The sequence below is a fragment of the Gopherus evgoodei genome, chromosome 9 (assembly GCF_007399415.2).
Source record: "Gopherus evgoodei ecotype Sinaloan lineage chromosome 9, rGopEvg1_v1.p, whole genome shotgun sequence".
Taxonomy (NCBI): domain Eukaryota; kingdom Metazoa; phylum Chordata; order Testudines; family Testudinidae; genus Gopherus; species Gopherus evgoodei.
This window is the reverse complement of record NC_044330.1, coordinates 6458712-6472506: the sequence shown is the minus strand read 5'-3', so window position 1 is coordinate 6472506 and position 13795 is coordinate 6458712. Positions and strand designations below refer to the sequence as shown.

At 40.4% G+C, this 13795-nt stretch overlaps 1 protein-coding gene across 10 annotated transcripts in view; it reads right to left on the bottom strand.

The window, feature by feature from the left end:
* Window positions 1-13795, bottom strand: part of ARMC9 (armadillo repeat containing 9) — a 138728-nt gene that overhangs the window by 90981 nt on the left and 33952 nt on the right. For 8 of the 10 annotated variants that reach the window (XR_004001933.1, XM_030574786.1, XM_030574794.1 and 5 more), the window contains exon 10: window positions 3221-3256. The exons of the other annotated variants lie outside the window; for them this stretch is intronic. Coding sequence is in view for 7 of the 8 variants with exons in the window: in XM_030574786.1 (XP_030430646.1) it covers window positions 3221-3256 (36 nt within the window). In the remaining variant the exon portion in view is untranslated. The remainder of the gene's footprint in view (window positions 1-3220; window positions 3257-13795) is intronic. 10 annotated transcript variants of the gene reach the window in all.

The window sequence follows — 13795 nt, the reverse complement described above, 5'->3', positions numbered from 1 at the left end:
GCACTAAGATTTTAATCCCTCACAGTCTATTGAATCCTCTTTCTTGATTCTTATACTGAAGTCATAATACTGAACTATTAACATCATAGTTATTTCTATGGCAACAGAGCAAACTCTGATGCCATAAGCATAGGGATTTTGAACGTAGCATGTGTCTAGCAGAAGGGGAAACTGGATTCTGGAGGAGAACTGGACTTATTTAAAAGCAGATATCAGAAATAATTGTAGGAGAAACAGCAAAAACATCAGGCCAAGTATTCTATAAATATGCTGCCCTTCCATTCAAGGATCTCAGAGTATCTTACAATAAACTAAGCCTCATAAAATCCCAGTGATGCTGGTAAGTAAATCCCCACTTTGCAGCTAGGGACACTGAGGTGCAGAGAGGTGAAAACAAAGACCCCCCTAACTCACAGTCCCTATAACTTAAATTCTAGACCACTGGTTTTCAACCTTTTTTCATTTGCGAACCCTTAGACAATTTCAAATGGAGATACAGACTCCTTTGCAAATCTTGGACACAGTCTGCGTGACTTCTAGGATTCACAGATCATAGGTTGAAAACCACTGTTCTAGACAATGCTTCCCCTCAGGTTTTCAAGTTTACCCAGTGCAATGTTGCTCTTTAGCTACACTTAGCTAACATTAAAAGGACTTGCCAGGCCATTTTAACAGCCATCTACTCACCCTGACACCATGCACCTGATCTTTCTTTCCATGGGATAGGCACTGATATATTTTAACCTTTTGAATAATAGTATTTTGCAGGCTGCCAGTTGAATTATTAAGAGGAACATACGGTATATAAATGTATCTGTGACATCGTAAGGGTTCATTCTGTACAAAATCCCACGCAAAATATGCCTTGCGGCCAGCCAATTTTTCAGACCTACACAGTGAATGCAGAGACTAGGCATCTTTAAATCAAGAAATAAAAAACCAATAGCCCAAGCACAGCTCAGTTTGGCAGGGTCATAGGCCTATGACTAATGTAGCTGTGTTAGGTCTTGCCAAAGCCGATCCAGTTGCCCCATATTAATTTAAGTAATTCTGTCATAATGCAAAGTAGCTACAGATGGCAGCCCTTCATTACAGAAAGAAGCAAAGCATGAAGGTGACCAGGGTTGAATAGAAAAAAAAGTTCAAAGGGAAATCAATGTTTATAAAAGAAAACAGACACATGCCATCTGAGAGCCAAAAACCAAAGATGGTTTAGAAAATACTGTAGCTCTGCATTCATCCAACTGGCTCGTCTACATTATTTTATGTGGTACAGCATACAGCTGAAAGCCGCTTCTGATTTCAGTTACTAGGGTGAAAAGCCAGTGTAAAACTTGCAGGTTCTCTGAATTTACAGAGGTGTAACTGAGGTCAGAATTAAAAACGTAGGTGCCTGGTGAAGATGTAAATTACAAGATCAAAGTTCAGCTTACTAGCACCCTGAAATATAAACAATATGCCTACAGTCTGGATGTTGAACTTGTTCATTATTCATAATATGCTGGTGCCAACCAAAAAATCAGATGCAATCTGTAATGGACCAGATTCTGAGCCTGTGTAAATCACATAGCTCCACTGAAGTAACTGGAACTAGGCCAATTTACATGATCTCAGGATCTGGCCCATGGTCAGTTCCTATAATACTGCAGGTATTTTTATGTATTTGGTCTTATGCAAATTTCTCTTTTCTCATACAAAAAAGATCCTCTAAAATAGATCAGTTATAAATGAATTGAAGTACAGTGCAAGATTATCATGGTGCATTAGTGTGATCCCACTAAAAGGCTGCCTCAGGTACTAGTATATTAGAATGCATACAACATATGAGTAAAGAATTGAAATACTGCGAGGAAAAAAGAACCATCCCTATGAGCTTAACAAATGCCATCTAGCTGGAGATCAATGATGCTTTGTGGATAGCTTTGAAAATAAGTGGATTCTTTTTTAATTTGCATCTTGCTATCTATCTTAAACTAAGACCATCAGCATAAAAAGCAATACGTGTTTCTCCAAGGGTCCTTTCACTCCTGCTAATTCCCCACCTGAAATCAATCTTTCTTGTTAAAACCTCACAACTGGCTGCTGCAGAAGTGAGTGGAATGTCAAACACCAAATGAAGATCATGATAAATGATGACTCAAAGGATCAGCAGAAATGTATTGCTTAATGGAGATCATCTTTTAGTACAGGTGGGCCTGGCTTGCACTCAACGGGTGAAGATCAATGGAGGTACACTAAGGTTACATTTGGCCCCGTGCATTCAGGGATACTTTGGGGAAGTTTCCTAAAGCAAGAGGTTATCCACTAAGGTGAGCTCTACAGGTTTCACTGCATTTTCAGAGGAGGAATAAGTAAAAGCAGCAAATGGAGGAGAAAAAAAAATCATGTTTTATGCAAACATCCTTACTAAAAACAGGAGTAGTGCAGGGGGAAAATACACACACACGCGATTTTCTAAACCGAACATTGCCTGACATTTTTAAAGGAGGTGTCAGTAGCTCTTTTTTGTTTGATTTCGTACTAGATTATTTAGCAGACCAATATCCTTTCTCTGCAAAGAATGCACTGTCTGTGGGCAACATCAGATGCTTGTGATGCACTTGTAATGTTGTCAGAATACAAATGTCCATCTGGGGCGCAGAAGGCACAATCAGCATCCCCTGAACTATTTTGTTTTTGTTTTTTTAAATGAAAATGATGTGGTATTTGATCATGTTTAGAGTACCCGATCTCAATTTGTGATAAAAAAAAAGTACAAGTAGCTCTTCTGGGAAAAGAATCTGAATCCCTGCCATGTTATCTTAAGTAGTTTATCGACTTACTTAACAGGGTGTTGTGGGGGGTAGCTAGTGTTTGCACTGAACTTTGAAGATGCAATGTGTTATTCAAGTGCTAAGTAGTAAGGCTCACAGATCAAACAAGCATCTCCTACACTTTATAAAGAAGCTATGTTCGGGTACTCTAGAGTTGAGATGCTCTGTGTCAAATACATTACACAGAATGAGTTCCACTGGAATTTATATCTTGCTCTCCATGCAAGGGTTCCCCAAACCTTTATATAGGTTTAAAAAAAATAACTAGTGTCCATAACAGTCAGTGACTCGGTATGAATGAAAATAGAGCAAGTGAAATTATCATTCACAGAGCAAGAAGAGAAATACAGAATATGACAGGCTGCAGCAGGCAATGTGAAAGATATAAAGAAGATATAGAAACTTACATATCCGTCATCACAAGGGCTGAGAGAGTAATATCCCTTTATGGACAAACAGGCACACAATAAAATAAAGAAGATTAAAAAAATAAGTTAACAGAAATATCTCACAGAGAAAACAGTTAAACCCCAAAACAAATAAAATTAGTTGAAGAGTAACAGACTGAGTTTGAAGAGCATAGTGCAAACTCCTCCTCCTCCTCTAAATCTGCAATAAAGCTATTAGTACTTATGGCTGTGGGACTGAGGACAGGATAGGCCTCTAATTTCCATTTGCAATTGTTAGGCCTGCTACAGACATGCCTGGTCTACACACACTTTTTGTATAGGTATAATTATATTGGTTCTGGATATGATTTTTTTAACCAATATATTTTTATACCAGTACAACCCCTAATGTGGATGCAGTCATACTGGTATAAAGGTGCCTTCTACCAATATTCTTCCTGTACAGGCATAGCTATATAGGTATTAAACACCTTCATACTGGTATAACTGCCTTCATACTAGGGGGACTGTACCGCTATATAGTTAGAGCAACAGATACCAGTGAGCCCAGTCTTGACTGGATGACACCAACTAATGAGAATGTAATTGTCAGTGCATTCACTTGCACCGCTTGGGACTTCTCACAAGTTCAGCGTGACAACTGTGAGAAATAATACAGGGGGTGGCAGGGGCGGGATTAGTCTATAAGCAATTTCCTACCAAAGGCAGCTTCAGAGCTGAACTGAGGTGAGTTCCCAGAGGTCAAAGTCAGGGTGTAGCTACATACAAACTGGAATCAAACTAACTAAGGGTATGTCTACACTTGCAGAGTTTTTGCGCTGTAAGTTTCACCAGTGACAGGGAACCAGTGAAAGAAAAGTGCTGGTTTGTGTATTCACTTAAGTCCTCAGGCGTCAAAGTGTGTACCCTAGCAGCACTTCCATTGCGGGTGAGAGTAGCGCTGTGGGGTAGCTATCCCATAGTGCAGCTCTCTCAATAGGGCTTGTGGGAAGAGAGGGGTGAGCGGAAAGCATTCTGGATCCCTGCTCAGTGCCCCGTGATGCACTGCTTCATGTCCCAGCAGCCCCATTACTTCCTTGTTTCTTTCACTGCATTTAAAAAAAAAAAAAGCCCTGCTGTCTGGCTGCTTTCCCCACCACATCTACAAGCAAAGGGAAAGAGAGTTTCAAACTTCCCAGGGCTTGCAGGGGAAGGTGCGGACATCCATTTCCCTGGCGTCACAGCAGCAGAGATGCTGGCCAGAGTGGTCACTTTTGGTACTGTGGGATATCCTCCAGAGGACAGAAGATGTTCACACAGGTAGAACGTCTCTTCACTTTCACAGCTGCACAAAAAGAACAGCAGAAAGAACTGTATGCCTCTCATGAAGGTGGTTTTCTTTTTGCAGTGAAACTCAAGCCATTAAAAAGTGTAGACGTTCCCATAGTTTTAGCACAAAAAAGGGACATATTGCACTTTAAATGGCTAGTGTATTTGGGACATATTGCACTTTAAATGGCTAGTGTATTTACATATAGCCTAAATCAGATGCAATTCCCACCTTCAGGGCATGTCTACACTTACTGGTAGATTGGTAATGCTGCAATTGATGCAGTGAGTGTCGATTTAGAGGGTCTGGCGAAGACACGCTAAATCGATGAGAGAACACTCTCCCATCCATTTGCGTACTCCACCTCCCTAAGATGCGTAAGGGAAATTGACAGGAGACGAGCTCCCATCGACACAGCACAGTGTAGCCTCCACGGTAAGTGGATCCAACTACGTCGACTTCAGTTACCTTATTCATGTAACTAAAATTGTGTAAATTAGATTGATTTACCGCAGTAGTGTAGACCAGCCCCAAGTTATTTCAGTACAAATCTGCTCGTGCTCATTTCAAATTAAGAGTGTCCTTTTTCGATTTAACTTAAGTTGTTTTTAAATCTAAATAGGACATTCTGAATCCAAAATAAGAGTGTTCACACACAGACTGGCACCAATATAACTGATGATACAAAATGCACCCACTTGGTTTATTTTGGTTTTAGTTTGTGTGTAGAGGAGCCCTCAGTATTTAGTTACTCCTGCCTTAGGGTGATCAGATGTCCCAATTTTATAGGGACAGTCTGGATATTTAGGACTTTGTCTTATATAGGTGCCTATTACCCCTCAGCCCTTGTCGTCATTTTTCACGCTTGCTATCTGGTCACCCTAACCTTCCTGTGTAGACAAATAAGTACATAGGAAAATGCTACAATCTGCAAGTCCCTCATTTAAGTAGCATCCACACTGTACTATTCCTTCAAATTAAGTAAGGATACAGGAATTTTCTAATCTCCATCATGATTTGGATTCGGAAATAGCATTTGTTGTGTTTGCCTGTGAAACCAATACCTAGACCATTTGAGGGAGGAGAGAGGGGAATAAGATACAGGAGTCCAAGTTTCCCCTTCCCTCCAGAACTAAGACATTTTATTCAAACATGAAACATCTCCCCTACCCTCAGTGCAGACAGTAGATACACATGAAATGCACACCATACTCTGCATCACCTGGAAAGCATAACCTGTCTTTGTCTAGAATATAGAGCAGTTTTGTTTCTGCATTATCCAAGATCACATATGAGCATTTTTTTCTACACAGGAGTGGGGAAGACAGGAAAGGGTCTATTTTGTCCTGGGACGAGTCTACTTAAGGCAATTAGCTGACATAATAGGTGGGTTGTTTTTTTTAAATAACAGAAGTGCACCCACAGAAAATTTAATGAGTACATTCTGGAAAGCTAAAAACAATAATTCTACTATTGTGCCGCCTGGCTTTGCTCCGGTAACCTGCTATAGAAAGCATTTTACTAACAAAAAAAGAATACTTGTGACAAAGTAGCTTCTATTTAACCGCACATTTACATTAGCAAGGAAGATGTGCTTATTAAGGAAAAAAAGCAGTGGTTACACAGTAAAGAAAACTAACAAAACCCAAAATCCCAGAGGCTTAAGACAATACATGACTTATATGCAGTCATTAAATAAATAAGCACCTTAAGCAAAAGCTGACATCTGACAAGAGTGTCAACATAAAAAAAATAAGGATTTCTCCGCACACACCCTTATGAGCTATGCCAAAAGAAATCTACTGTTTGCCAAATGGACAAGTACAACGTAAGTAGAATAATGGTTTAGTCCCCAAAAGGTAAACAGAACGCAAGGGAACAGCTAATAGCCAATGGCAGAGAAAGAATGTAATATGCTTTTTAAATTAAAGGTGAAGGACTTTACAATTTAATATAGGTTCAGTATGTGCTGTCAACTATTTGGATTCTTAGTCATAATGCAATCCCATTAAAAGGGCATTGACTGAGACGCACTTAGGATTCTAAATACAACAGGTTCCATCAAGGAAGTTATTTCTCTTCACCTTTATACTTAGAAGTTTCACTGACTTTGAGTGTTTTATATTTCATTGTTAACATTTTGTATTTTAGGTGCCTCATCAGCTTCTATGGGTTTGTGTTTCAGCGTTAACATATTTTAAAATATGACCTTAAAAAAAACCCCAAGTGCTAAATGCTCCAAACTGCCATGATAAAGTCTCTCTCCAGAATAACATAAAAGGTGATTTTAAAACAAAATTTCAGTTTTGTCTAGACGAGGATAAAAGGGATAAGCATGCATTAGCTACCACATTCTAACAGAGCTGGCGGTGATAGACACATCTGTGTAGCTCGGATTGAGCTAGCACGTTACAAACAGCAAGCACGGGTGGTGGCACAGGCTAGTCAGCCAAGTACTTGTACCTAGAATCTCAGACAGGGTTGTCCTCAGGGAAGCTAGTCTGTACTGCCATGTCATAGCTACACTGCTACTTTTAGTGCATCAGCTTGACCAAAACTAGCACACATGCATCTATCTAAAATGGAAATTACACCTCCAGCTACAGTGTAGAAATATCTTAAGGTCTTTTGAAGGTTCAGGCTTCTCCTTCGGCCTCGTCTTCACATGAAAAAAAATTTTTTTTCCCCAATGTATTCACTGGCCTGTGGCAAATAATGTGATTAAATCCTCAAGACAAGATGATTACAATTCTAACTCAGGGTAGTGGGTCGATATAAATCCTAGTCTCCTCCTAGTTTTTGTTGCATGATTTTTAAGGTTTTTTTTTATTTTCAAATAACCGGAAGAATATTTTTCATCAGACTAACTTAGGATCTAAACAGAAGAGAACCAGTGGTCTAAAATACAGACAAGTGGGCTAAATTTTAGAGGCCAATTCTGTAGAGACTTAAGTGTGAGAGTAATTTACTCGTGCATAATCTTATTTGAGACTACTCATGCGTGAATCTTTAGTTAGAGACCTTGGTTTTTTTCTGCCAAATAACAGTTGAGGGGACTATGGTCTGAAAAGCTTTAAAAACAAATGTATTTAAACTTGTAAAATTATTCCTTCAACTGAGAACATTTTTTCAAGTGATCGTGAGGCTGATACCTTTACATCAATTTTCAATCCAAAACAAACAATTACATCTGAATTAGGAAGCACTAACAACATGAAGGCTATCAATCTCACAGCCAGGAAGCATACCCCGTACTACAATGTAGAAAGTACTACCAGGGCAACCAGTTTTAGTCAACTGAAGACCATGAGCTTGACCTTGCAAGATGCTAGGCACACTGGCTCCAACCCAGCCCAACACTTCAGCATATACCTAACTTTAAGCATGTCAATAGGCCTAATGAAGTTAAAGAGACTACTCCTGCTAAAGTTAAGCATGTGCTTAGCAGCAGTGCCGGACTAGGTCAGAGTGTTCAGTACTTTGAAGGATCAAGCCCCACATTGGCAATTAGCCAGAAGCCTGTTAGCCACATCTAGCTTGCACTAAACAAATATGACTTCAGAGATGGAGACTAGGAGTACATCTACATTGCAATAAAAAAGCAAAACTCGACACTGATTCTAAGAGCCTGAGTCAATTCACCAGGGCTCCTGGGCTCAGGCTAAAAACTGCAAGGTAGACGTTCACGCATGGGCTGGAGCTCAGGCTCTGAGACCCACCCCCTTGCAAAGTTTCAGACCCAGGCTCCATCCCAAGCCCAAATGTCTACACCGCAAGTTTTAGCTCCAAAGCCCAAGGAAGCTGAACTGAGCCAACCGTGGCTGTGCTTAGGATCTTTTCTGCAGTGTAGGTATATCCTAGAGATCCTAGTCCATTATTCGCTGAGTACTTTAGTATCGACAAAAGACAGTTGTTACCTAGAGAAAACATAATGCCCCACTTTGATCCATGCTCTATATTAAAAAGATGAGAGCCTTATTATGGAACTCTCTGGGCAGCATTTGGCAGACAGTCCACAGCATAATCAGCCTTGGGGTAGGACTTTTTTTTTTTTTTTTTAAGTCGAATACATTCATTTTTAAATTTACCCATCAGCTTACTGAACTTCAGAAAATTAGGAATTTGATCATCTCTTTAAATGCTTCAAATCCATTATTGTTTTTTTCAGAACTGCCAGCGCTGCTGCTTTGACTTCCCATTCTCAGATCCAGACCCTTTTGTCCACGGCATTGTCCTGGCCTAAGTCTTATGTTTGTGGAGACATCAATGCCTGAATCCTGGAAGTCAGTCCAGTGGGAACATTTAGCTTTTAGGTTTACCCTTCTGCTTTGGACTCCTTTCAGTGATGGAAGGATAGACTTCTAACTACACTATGACACATTAAGATGTGTGTTCTTGTGCAATAACAGCACATCCAATGAGCTGATGCACTCTGCCTTTGATTACAATTATATGACCACCCAGAGGCCTCAGAATTTTGTATTCCACCACAACACTCTCCCAACCCATAAAAATGACTCATTAAAAATATCATGTTGCCTCTATACAAATCCATGGCATGCCCACATCTTGAATACTGTCTGCAGATGTGGTCGCCCCATCTCAAAAAAGATATACTGGAATTGGAAAAGGTTCAGAAAAGGGCAACAAAAATGATTAGGGGTATAGAACGGCTTCTGTATGAGGAGAGATTAATAAGACTGGGACTTCTCAGCTTGGAAAAGAGATGGCTAAGGGGAGATATGATTGAGGCCTATAAAATCATGACTGGTGTAGAGAAAGTAGATAAGGAAGTGTTGCTTACTACTTCTCATAATACAAGAACTAGGGGGGTCACCAAATGAAATTAGTAAGCAGCAAGTTTAAAACAAATAAAAGGAAGTATTTCTTCACATAACGCCCAGTCAACTTGTGGAACTCCTTGCCTGAGGATGTTGTGAAGGCCAAGACCATAAGAGGGTTCAAAAAAGAACTAGATAAACTAATGGATAATAGGTCCATCAATGACTATTAGCCAGGATGGGCAGTGATGGTGTCCCTAGCCTGTTTGCCAGAAGCTGGGAATGAGTGACAGGGGATAGATCACTTGATGATGACCTGTTCTATTCATTCCCTCTGGGGCACCTGGCACTGGCCACTGTTGGAAGACAGGATACTGGGCTAGATGGACCCTTGGTCTGACCCAGTAGGGCCATTCTGATGTTCCTATGTCCAAAATCAGAGCAACGTTCAATGAGCAGGGAACAAAATAGAACAAAGGAAATCCTTTTTTAAGAATGTACTCCAAGGTATACAGCCTTATTTCTTTTGTACAACAGAGAACTGTCGCCTATAGTATTAAGACTCAGTCCTGCTCTTTGACACTTGAGTTCATTCACGCATGCTGTGTGGAGTAACTTATCTGACAAAAAACACAGGGCACTGCAGTGTATTTGAGGGCAGAACTGAGCCCTCTGTTACAAAGGAGAGGTCAGAGAGAGCTTTATAAGTGGGGGAGACAGTTACTGAAGGCTTGTTTACATTTTGAGTTACTGCATCCCAGTGAGGATGGAAATTCTAGTCCGCATCAGTGTGTTGCGCATTAACTGGTGCATGTGGGCCTTGCTGGTGCGAACTATCAGTTCCCTAGGACCCAAGACTACATTAACACCACTAGCATGCCACACCACCAGCAGGTTCCACACGGGCGTGGACTAGATGAGCACTAGAACTGACACCCCAGAGGTGTGCACTAACACACCATGTAGAAAAGCCCTTAGAATAGTTGGAGAGGCATATTTTGGTCTCTTTGACTGGTTTAAAGTAAACAGTGAAGTGACCTTCCAACACATACCCAGCACAGATGTTACAGGCTCAGATTCTGATAGCTGATTCTGCCCTATGTCACTTGGGACACAGCGCCTCTAGCTTTATTCCAAAGCTGATGTGAAAAGCTGAAACTACTTAAGGCCAGACAAAACATCTAGTTGCATAATAACCAGTTATCTGGAAATTTTAAAGGGAAGAGCGATAGGCTACCTCAGCAGCCTTGTGAGTAATCTGCACTGCCTGCTGGAGATCTGGATTTGATTTCTAGTCCTAGTCTCTTCTGCTTTCTGGGTCAGCAAAGATTGGGAGTGCTGCAGCATATCATAGAGATGGACAAGGAAGAAGTCCCGGATTTTGTGAAATGCCAAGTTATTTCAGCTGTCTCTAAAGAAGTGGGATGAGCTGGGCAGGTTTTCCTTTTTTGACATTACTATTCTTGTTTGAGTTTCTAACTAGTCTTTGTTCACACACCTAGAGTGGCTCTGGGAGGCACACTGTTTAAATTGGAAACAAACAAAAGCTCTATAGTTCAGAAGGATGAAAGGACTGAGTCAGAGGAGCTGCTTACAAGGTGGTTAAGATTTGCAGGGCAGACGATAGTTAACCCTGTCCCCAAACCTTGGCTAACGGCTCAGTTGGTAACATGATTAGATCCCTCCCACACTACAAATTTTAATCCTCTTGTAAATCAGGCCAGGTGACAACTGTGTTGTAACTGTCTCTCTTATAGCTGTGGTCATAGCCCACGTCCAGACTAACCCGCGGCATCGGCGGGTTAAAATCGATTGCTCGGGGATCGATATATCGCGTCTAGTCTGGACGTGATGTATTGATCCCCGAGCGCGCTTACATCGATTCCGGAACTCCATCAACCCGAACGGAGTTCCGGAATCGACACGGAGAGCCGCGGACATCGATGCCGCGCCGTCTAGACGGGTGAGTACCTCAATTTTAGAAATTCGACTTCAGCTACGTTATTCACATAGCTGAAGTTGCGTATCTAAAATCGATTTTAATACCCTAGTCTGGACGTGGCCTTAGTCACAGCTCAGGCCTGGTCCACACTACAACGTTAAATCGATTTAAACAGCATTAAATCGATTTAATGCTGTACCCGTTCACACTACAAGGCACTTTAAATCAATGTTAACGGCTCTTAAAATCGATTTCTGTACTCCTCCCCAACGAGAGGAGTAACCCTAAAATCGATATTACTATATCGATTTAGGGTTAGTGTGGACGGAAATCGAAGTTATTGGTCTCATTCTTTTACTGAGCTACCCAGAGTGCACCGCTCCGGAAATCGATGGTAGCCTAGGACCATGGACGCACACCACCGAATTAATGTGCCCTAGTGTGGACGCGTAAAATCGATTTTATAAAACTAGTTTTATAAAACCAGTTTTAATAATTTCGATTTTATGGTGTAGTGTAGACGTGGCCTCAGGGACTAGAGAGCGAGGAGTAGAAACAGGAGGAAAGTAGTGGGATCCACCAGAGATACAGTGTTTTCACAGTGGAAAACCTTCAGTAGAACTGAACAGAATATCATACACAAAATAAAAGATATTGTAACAAACCAAAACATCTGTACAGTAACCTCCCAAGTGTCCATATTGCCCTCAGGCATCGTGGTGTCAGAACCAGGGCCTAAATCATCTAAAGAAGGGACAGAGAAAGGAATCATTTGCCTTTCAGACTGGGTCTATGCTAGTCTTGTATGGCAAGTTACCCACGGTTACACTGCTGTTCGTGGATCTGTGCCAATAGCAGTAACAGGGGAGTACAAATGTAGAGAAGACCCCTGCATTTTATCACTGTCATCTAATCCAGCTCAGGGTAAGTCTACAATAACAAGATAGTAAATATTTGCCTGTTCACATTAGCACACCCCACTGTTGCTACCACTAAACGAGCTGCACCAGTGAAACTATAATAGTGGAAGATTTTTTTTGAAAAAGGCTAGTGAAGGCATAAAGTTTTATATTGCAAGTCAGAGAAAGCAGTGCTGACCACGATAGTACACTGAAGCAAAGGAGATCTAACTGAGCATGGTGATCTGTGAGGTGTACTCCATTCTCCTAAACAAGAACATAAAAAAGGGTATGGAACATGTAAACAATCCTCTCCTCTTTGTACAACCAACTAATCTATATATTGTCATTATAAAGATCAGCTGGAATGGCAAATGAAACAGATCAGCAAGAATTCTTGCTTCTTTTTGTTGTTCTTTTTACATATCACAAACTATCACTATACAGTGAGGAAGACTTGGTGCTGTCATGGCGAAAAACAATGGGCAAGTTATCACGTTAGTTTACAAAAGACAAAGTAATGGCACACAATATTTTAATTAATACTAAAGTTGTTTGTCACAAGAAAGGAGAAAATTCAACTACATAAAACACATGGACAGTTAAAGTTTAAAGCCATTCAATAATATTTACTCTGTAATTAAATACCTCACACTTCCGTGTATTAGATATTTGGAGAGCAAATATTTCAACGGGAGGTACATGCCACACCTGCTTTGGTGCTTTTATAAATTCCACTAGGGGTCTCTCTGCATCTTCAGGTGCCTAAACACCTTTGCAAATCTAGCCCTGACTCAGCATAGAGAGGGACAGAATGGGAAAACAGCACTGTAGCTCCAGTGCAGCCATCTGATAGGGTATGACTGAGAGAATGAGTTGGGAAAGAACCATCAGGCCATCCAGGGAGTCCATCGACAGGAGCTAAGGTATTTACCCACAGGACCTGGATGCAGGCCTACAATGGAACTAAATGAGACAAAGTATGTCTGTAGATTCTTAACAGTGATGTGGTTCATCATATATTATAAGATAAAGATGCCTCAGAAGCCTATATATGAGGCTGTAATTCCATTTTGTGGAACTGGCAATATAACCATGGTCATCAGAAGCCCAAGATGTAATCATAACCTTATGTAAGCTTGGTGTACATTACTCCTTACATTTTATATGTAGAGTCATAATCTTATGTCCCTGGTGCAATATATGTAGACTTGGCTGAATCTGATTTTTTAGAAGAATTCAATGGATAATTTTGATATACATTTTTAAGCATTTTTAAAATCATTTTAATTACGTAATTGTCTAACCCACCGCATAAATTTAATGACAATAGCCACTGAGATTCAAAAGTTAAAGCTTTATAACCAGTAAAACACAAACTGTCAACATCACATGGCAAAATATACAGCGTAAATATCCTTACATTGAACTCTACTAAGTTCTGAAACAGCATTTTTCTTATTTTGTCCGTCTGTATATTTCTGTCATTGATGGAAATATTTTTCATTGGTGTGTATGTACGGCAAAATCGACATTTACCAATAAACATCTAATCCTTCCAAGCCTAAATATACAGCTTAACGAGTATTCCATTTTAAGATGGCTACAGAGACAAGAGCAAATATCAGTATTGATTGTACT